The sequence below is a fragment of the Copidosoma floridanum genome, unplaced genomic scaffold (assembly GCF_036245765.1).
Source record: "Copidosoma floridanum isolate Cflo_tuat_1 unplaced genomic scaffold, Cflo_Japanese_pri ptg000006l, whole genome shotgun sequence".
In the NCBI taxonomy this organism is placed as follows: domain Eukaryota; kingdom Metazoa; phylum Arthropoda; class Insecta; order Hymenoptera; family Encyrtidae; genus Copidosoma; species Copidosoma floridanum.
The window spans coordinates 14,728,590-14,737,025 of NW_028321883.1; the positions used below are offsets into that span (position 1 = coordinate 14,728,590).

Consider the following 8,436-nt stretch of genomic DNA (forward strand, 5'->3'; position numbering starts at 1 on the left):
CTTTCGGTCTCAGTCCACCATTATTTTATCCCACAGTTCAGTCTATTCTATTCCTTGATTCTCCCCTTCCCCTTTCCCTTCTTCTCCCCTTTTCGTTTCCTTTATTCTCCCCCTCCTCTTTCCGTTCTTCGTGGCTTTATCCGTCTTCTCTCTTGTCGTTCCCTTCCTTTCTTTTCCCCGTCCTCCTTCCGTTCTCCGCGGCTTTATCCGTCTCCTCTCTTGTATTTCCCTTTATTTCTTTTCTCTTTCTCGCTCCTCTTCTTTTCTCTTCCTTTGTTGTTCCACCCATCTCTTCTCTCGCTCTTCCTTTTTTCTCTTTTGTTCTTCCTCTCACTTTCTCTCTTGCTATTTCTTTTCTTTCTACTTTTTTCTAAGTTCTTCCTCTCTTTGTTTCCTCGATATTTCTACTTGCCGTCTATCTTGTTTCTTTCGCTCTTCTTTTTGGATATGGGCCTTCCTCTTTTCTCACTCCTCCTCGATCCTCTTGTAATACATCACCATCTTCCTTTTCTTGGCCCGTAAATCCTCCAGCTGACCTCGGAGGTCTGGGGTACCAGTGGTCGATCCATAACCACTCGCTGGATTCTCAGTCTTCCTTGCTCCCCTTGCCGTCTCCTTGGTCTGATGTTCTTGACAGCGGTCTTGGAATCGGCAAGGGTACTCTGTATGGTGAAAGGGGGTCATGGCTTCCCTTCCTTGGTTAGATCTAGGCGGGTCACTAAGTTGATGACCTCGCCAGGGTGTACCGACAATTCCGCTACTCCCCTCTTCCGTTCTCCCCGTCGGCGCTTCTTCTCAGAGCCACACCGGGGTCAATCCTCTATCCCTACCTCCCGGCGCCCACAGTCCCGACAATGCGTCACGTTTGGTCTGAGACACTTTATGAAAATTTGGCACAGCTGCCAACAGTTGAAGCATCAGAAGGGGGGAGGATCTAAGGATGGGTCGATCGGAATAGGTAGTAGGCTGCCAAATATGGTACTTACTGCCTTGATGGTCTTGTAGGCGACCAACCCCTCTCTCGATTTGGAGGGTGGAAGATTTGGACCACCTTGATTGTAGGTCCCTTTTTCCCCGGGGGTTCTTCCAGAATGGCTTTTAATCCTCGAGATGCTTCTGGTCTCGGGGGAACAGAGGAGAACATGTCCCAACTCTCCACCCTTTCAGTGAGAAATCGTCCATGAGGTTCGATGGAAACATACGTCCAAGTGGTTCCCTTCTCCTCGGTACCGGTCTTGGCAGAGTGGTTGGGGCTCTTGGGAAAACTCTGCGGGAACAACGTCCTGGTTCTTCTGGAGGTCTCTGGGGGCTACCAGTAATTGCCATTAGTCCCGGTGGAGACAACCAACCACATGAGGGCTTCGATACCGTGGTAGTGGAGGTGGTCTGGGTTTTCCACAATCCCATCTGGCTCACCAGGCTCTCAAATTGCCTCTCCATGACGGGGGGCCGAGGGGGTCCCACGGAAAATCCCAAGGGCCACAATTTAAAACGGAGGAGAGAATCGGAGTCGGTATCGTCCTCTTCGTCCGAATTATGAAGGGGCTTGTTCCAAACTTTCTTTAGGAGGGATACCCCTCCAACCTTCCACAACAATCAGTCCAACTCCTCTTTCAGCCCTTCGTCGAATAACTCCACCAGTCCATAGGCCTCCTCGTCCAATATATTTGTTCCTTTTTCTTGCTGCCTTCTCCCTCCTTTTCCTGGCCCGTCTTTTTCTTCCTTTACCTTCTCTAATCTACCTCTCTTCTTTCTTCCCGCTAATTTGATTTCAACTCCCTCTCCCTCTGGATCGGATTCCAGATACTATCTCTCTCTCTCTCTCTCTCTCTCTCTTTCTCTCTCCGGCCCTTCTCGTGTACTGCAGCGCAGTAAAGATACTTGGTGTCATCATGGATAGCACACTCACGTGGGCGCCGCAGCTGATTGAAACAACGCGGAGGAGCTATGCTACCCTTTCCCGACTTCGAAAGTGTGGTGACTTGATACCTCGAGGCACGCGCTTAATGCTTATTAAGTCACTTATCTTCCCGTATTATGAGTACTGTGGGAGCCTGTTTTTCGGTATGTCTGCAGAACTGCAAATGAAGGCCCAGAGAAGTAAAAATGCAGCAGTCAGATATGCCACGGGCATTAAAAAGTTTGAGCACATAAGTCCGATGTACATCGAACTTGCCATTCTTAAGTACAGTCTTCGTTTGGATTACGTTGGTATCTGCTTACTGTGCTCCGTACTACAACATGAGGAGCCACAGTATCTGTTTGATAAGTTTCACTATCGGAAAAGCACCATTGGGGGCTCTAGGAGACGTTGTGCACTGGACCTGGAGATACCCTGGGCTAGGACGGAGTTCTTTAAATGCTCTTTCCGTATTAAAGCTGCCACGCTTTGGAATAGTCTTCCGGTGGATATTCGTTCTTTTTGTGGACGGCCTGGATTCAGGAAGCGACTCTTGGACCATCTCCTTCGGGTCCAGTGTAGTGAGCGGACAAGTTAACTGTGCTTGTGAAATTTCATGAAATTTGTACTTTATTATTTTTTTTTATTTTCTTTGTGTTCTTGTGTTTTTATTTTTATTCATTTTATCTTTCGTTATTCTAATTAATCTTATTTTTGTATGTATTTTATAATTTGACTGTACAGACTTTGTGTGAATATTGATTTACAATTAATATTGTTATGATTGTGTAAACTGCCGACTGTGCAGGACTATGTAGGACCGTTGGAGTCCTTAGTCCAAAATAAATTCAAATTCAAATTCAAATTCTCTCTCCGGCCCTATCTCTTGGGCATTCTCCAACCGGTTCGAAGACAAAAGCTGAGTACCTTCCATTTCGATGTTTCTAACTCTCAACTAGACTCTGTATACCTGAACAAACAAAATAAATAAAAACTTAGTCATCCTCTTCCTGTCCTACCTAATTTACTTTTGTCCTCTCTTCAGCACGTGTCGTTTAAGTTCCCATACGTGAGCTTTGTTGAGACGGCGACTTTTCCCATCCCCTTCTCCTAACACATCGACCGTCGGCGACTTAACCTCAATTATTTCATAGGGTCCTCCAAATTTAGGTGCATGTTTCGCCAAGAACTTTTTTGACGCATCGAATAAAGGGTGGGTCCTTCGCAGTACTAGGGTTCCTATCGGAAAACTTACGTCTTTCTTATTCCTATTAAATCGCTCCACCTGGGTTTCCCTCGCCGTATTTATATGCTTAGCTACTAGGTCAGCAACGTATCCAAACTTTTCATCCTGTCCACCTGAGCCTCAGGTCCTATCTTCTTCATAGTCTTGGTGGTCTGAACCTCTCTCCGGAAACTTTTCACCAGTCTGGGGTGCCAGCCGTAATTGAAATAGACCGGAAAACCTTCATTTTAGATTGGGTCACCATATTTATGGTGTGCCGAATTTCGTGAAGGTACTGATTACAATTTGCATGCCAATATATATATATATATTGGCACACTGATATCGGGGCCAACGTCTTAGTTCAAACACCTCCTGGTCGTTCTCTCCACCGAACTCGTCTTTGGGCCTGGCTGTTGGCAGCTGGTCTTGGTGTACCACCTAGCGTAAAGTACACCTACCTTCTCACTATTCTCGCAACCACCTGTTGCTACCTGAAGCTCGTCCTGATCGTCGCGGTGATCTGGCTGTACGGTTGGCTGTCGACAGGGCATCCTGCGGCTACCCTCCTTCGTCTTTTCCACAGCTCTTCTCCAAGGTCCGCTTTTTTGTTTCTGGTTTCTCTCCTTTAATTCCTAATTTTACTCCACTAATAATTCTCCTCTATAATCCCTGCTAACATTCTTCTCACCTCTCGCCCGTCACTGTTCCTATGTATCCCGATACGGTCTGTCCTCGATGCTACTCTACCCAATACTGCCTATACAAAGCGGTCTGCTGGCGTAGGTGCGCGCGTTCCTTCCTTGACATCCTAAAAATCTCTAACACTCCTAAAAACCGGTAAATTGTTAGAGATTTTAAAAACTCAGTCTCCGTCGCGGCCATCTGGCCCTTGGTTTGCCCCCATCGCGTCGTGAGCTTATTCCTCTCCCTCCTCCGTCTTATACACACACTCACTGAGCCATACCTCTCACACATTCAACATCTCTCCTTGTTTTCGGTCATTCTCTCTCCCCTTGGCTCGTAGTCCACGGGACCGAGAACACATACAATATAATGTGTTATAAAGCATTATAGATTGAAATACATGTACATCATTATAGGACTCGGTAGCCACCAATGACTTGCTCCAAACACAGGTACACAGTGACGTGATAGATTTTGCTACCACGTCACATTGCTTATTAACGTAAAAGTAAGGAATCAGCCTGCCAGGCTGAATTTAGAGCTGGGGAAACATTAGATCGAGCTGATGAACGCTGCCAGCAAAATGCTGTATACATAGCCTCTCAACATGCTCCTGAGACACTCTAAGAAGCTTTTTTTTTGGTGCCAAGAAAATGCTGAGCGTACTGCTTTTTAGCGTATGTCTGAAACAGCAGATGAGGCAAATGCTTGCGGTCTTGTAGTCACTCAGCGTCAAGCTGTGCGCTGGCAAACGTTTACAAGAAACTCGTGGAGGATGTTTGATAACTGTGCGTGTCAGTATGATGCGACGTTAGACCATAGTGACGACATGTTCATTAAAATTTGCTAGATGGATAATGTTTGTGATCATTATGGGGCTTAAGAATGGAATGAGGAAAGGGCGGAAATGTGTTGCTCGCGGGGTAAAGTCACCATTCCCATTTTAGAAGAGCCTGTGAAGCCATTAAAAACATTGTTTACAGGTGCATTGGATAAGTCTAGATGGTTTCTTAACTGTTAAAAAAATATAATGCATGTTTTCTTCGGTGCGGACAAAATCCTAATCATTTCTGGATTTTCTTCAACGTTTACGGTGTAAGGTCAAATACACCACAAAATAGATTCACTGTTGCCTCCACCTAATGGACAGCCAAAATTTTTACAAATATATTTTGTGGGGGATGATGAGATGAAGACAGACCATCGTTGTGGAGTAATCCAAAGTGTTGAGCGGGCCATTGTAAATCAAAACTTGCCGATGGCGGTCAAGGTGGCGGCCGCGGTCGTAGTCGCTGACACCACCGCTTCCAGAGACATCGTCCTGCGCAAGGACGATGCCTTGCTCACTAGAATCGCTGATACCCATCAGTACTACGATGCTGTGCAGTATTTAGTAATATACTGAAAGGAAGAAAAGGGTTATTACTTCAATATTCCTCAAACCATCTGAATTAAAAAAAAGGTTTTGCATGAACTTTCACGCATTTTATATAATAGTCCATGAATTTAATTTGAATTTGCTACTGTGCAGCATACAAAAAATTGGTGGCCCTTCTTGTTAAGGGCAACATGTACGGTAAGATGCAGTGCTTTCTGTACTCTATTGAATGGCAGAAACGCGATCCTCCATATATCCATTTATTGCTATGGCTTAAAGAAAAATTACTTCCCAAACAAACAGATGCAGTTGTTTCTGCTAAGTTTTCCGACACAATTGAAGACAAAAAGTTATACGACACCGTCACTAGAAGCATGATCTACACAGTGCGGCCTGTTGCACAAAGAATGAGAAATGCAGTAAAAAATATCCTTAATTGCTCATTAAAGATACGCACACCAATAAATATGATTACCCATTATACAGGCTTAGAGCGCCCGTGGATGATAGACGTACGGTTTAAAGTCACGTCAGAGGTGCCGGACAAAACATAACTGTGGACAACAGCTGGGTTGTTCCTAATTCACCACTTTTGTTCAAGATGTCTGACGCCCACATGAATGTAGGGTTTTGCAGCTCTTATCGCATATTTCCGCCTATGCCAGGACGACGAGTTTGCTCAGACCTTACTCTACGTAGAAGTGCCACGGTATTGCACGTAGAAAGCATCGTGTAAGGAGTGGAAGGATTGAGTGCAGGGAACACCTGTCGATGGATAGCCTGAAGTGAAGTTCTCAGATGCTTTGAGCAGACTTAACACCGTACACATAATAATTTTAGAGTGTTTTTATGTACGGTTGTTGCTAATTAGATAACGAGGTCCTAACAGTTTTCAAGCTCTAAGAACTGTAGATGGATAAGAAAAGGCCACTTTCAGAAAAGCGATTGAGGTGATGGGATTGTTAGAAGATGACAGCCAATGGGAGGTAACGATTGAGGACGCCATATTATGCCCGTCACCGACTAAGCTGCGAGAACTCTTCTCGATTATGAAAAGCACCTGCAAACTCTCCAACCCTAGACAATTATGGGATAAGTATGAGGTTGCTTTATTAGAAGATATTTCTCGCTATACCAAGGGACTAATTCAGCTTACGATGAGTTAGTTTTTACCGAAGCGCTAAAACTCATCAAAGACAAAGTTATTGCGATGGTTGGCAAAATGCTAATGGATTTTAATGGATACTTTTGCTTTAGGGGCCCATGTTGCCCAAACAAAGCCCGTGTTATTACAGGTGCAATGGCAAATTTTTAATTTATTACTGGCCGCAAAGCCAGTGGAGGAGATGGCCTGTTTTTTTTTGTATGCACCTGGAGATACCAGAAAAACTTACCTCCTAAGCTTACAGCTTGCACAGGAGAGCAAAGCCAGACAGGTTGTTCTGGCAGTCACCTTGCTGAGTGGTGGCAGAATCGCACATTCAGTATTTATACTCCCGCTGAACCTTGCAAGGGAAGAAACGCCCACTCGCAACATGAGCAAAAGCAATAGTCAAGATACTTTACTACAATGGTGCAAACGGATCGTGTGGAACGAATGCACTATGTCACACAAGCGAGTGGTAGAAGCACTGGATCGCAGCTTGCAAGATATCCAATGGGACGTTAATAATTCGAGTAGTTGTTTTGCTCGCAGGTGATTTTCGGCAGATGCTGACAGTTATATAGCGTGGTACTGCTTCATACGAGATTAACGCCTGCCTCAAGGCGTTACCGTTGTAAAGTAAGGTGGAGCGGTTACAGCTGAAGATCAACATAAGAGTTCAGATTTTTAATGACCAGGAGTCTGAAGTCTTCGCAAACTCCGGTGGACGTCGATGGCCTAACAACTGGTACAAATGGACTAGGAAATATTGTAAGCTCGGTAGATGTCCTCATTAATAAAATATTTTCGAAATTACAACAAAACCTGGCCAGAATTGGTTGTGCAAGATGACCATTTTGGCGCCCAAAAATTGATGGGAGATGAATAAATTGGTGGGATAAATCAACAACAACATAACAGACGCAGTTCTGGGTGGAATAAGTAGTTACATGTCATTAGATACAGTATTGACAATTGACGAATTACTACTAGAACGTGCCTAGACTGTGTCATGGTACCAGGTTATGCGTTAAAAAGCTGAGGTGCTACATTGTACAGGCCACCATCCTCTAATGAGGCCAAGGATGAGATGGTCTTGATACCCAGGATACCCATGATTCCGATAAATTTGTCTGATTCAAAAGATTACAGTTCCCTTTAAAGCTGGCATTTGCCATTACCATCAAGAGAAGCCAGGATTAAACTCTTAAAGTAGCCAGCATACACCTAGGTAGCCCCTGCTTCTCTCGCGGGCAATTATACGTGGGCTGCTCGTAGGTGTCAACAGCCAAGACCCTTTACATCCACGCTCATGACAAAAAGTCAGAAAATATTGTCTGTAGATATGTTTTGCAGTATCATTTTTCTTATTATCTTATCTAATTTAATAAAGTAAAAAAGCTTTGTTAAAATTAAGTGTTAAAATAAACTGGTATAAAACCGTTTAAGATATTTTATTTCATACTTTATGCAATACTATTTGCATGACTGGAAAATAATCATATTGTTAGACTAATCTTAAACAAAATCCCTTTTAAAAAGCAGGTAAATCGTGGGTACTAGCTAGTTTATTATAAATTTAAAATAGCAATTTTTTTTGACACTTTTAAAGTTATACTTTTATAAGTGCGTTCTGCCCTACAGTGTAAATCAACGATTTTAGATTGGTGACCTTGCGAAAAAGTGTAACAGAAGTAGATTTTGCTCGATTCTCCCCCTTTACCCTGCCCCTCTTGACGTACTTCCGGTCCTGGTGTTACATCTCTAGTTGATACAAATTATATTGTAACTAAAAACTATCCATCCGTGAAAATTCAGATAAGACGTATTTTTAATATGAAACAAGCTCATATGAAAAGAGGAGCTCGTACGTCGTTAACGTGTGCGTGTGTGTGTATAATTAAAATTGATTGTAAAATCCTCAGAAGAATTAATTTCGAAATTTTTAAACTTACTGTCACAATTGAACTTGTATTTGGCTATCTAATATTACTGATACGAGCTTTTATCACTGACCCAAAAACTCAATCGCACTTGTCAGAAAATGCGATTGGTACTGTTGTATTGTTATTTCTTTATATGTAAAATCATAACACGTAACA

The 8,436-nt window shown here is 43.4% G+C and overlaps 1 protein-coding gene across 1 annotated transcript; it reads left to right on the forward strand.

Moving 5' to 3' along the window:
• Positions 1-1,892: 1,892 nt before the first annotated feature.
• Positions 1,893-2,498, forward strand: LOC149375546 (uncharacterized). The gene has a single exon (XM_089598732.1). The coding sequence runs from the start codon at positions 1,893-1,895 to the stop codon at positions 2,496-2,498; it is 606 nt and encodes a 201-aa protein (XP_089454858.1).
• The last annotated feature ends 5,938 nt before the right edge of the window (positions 2,499-8,436 follow it).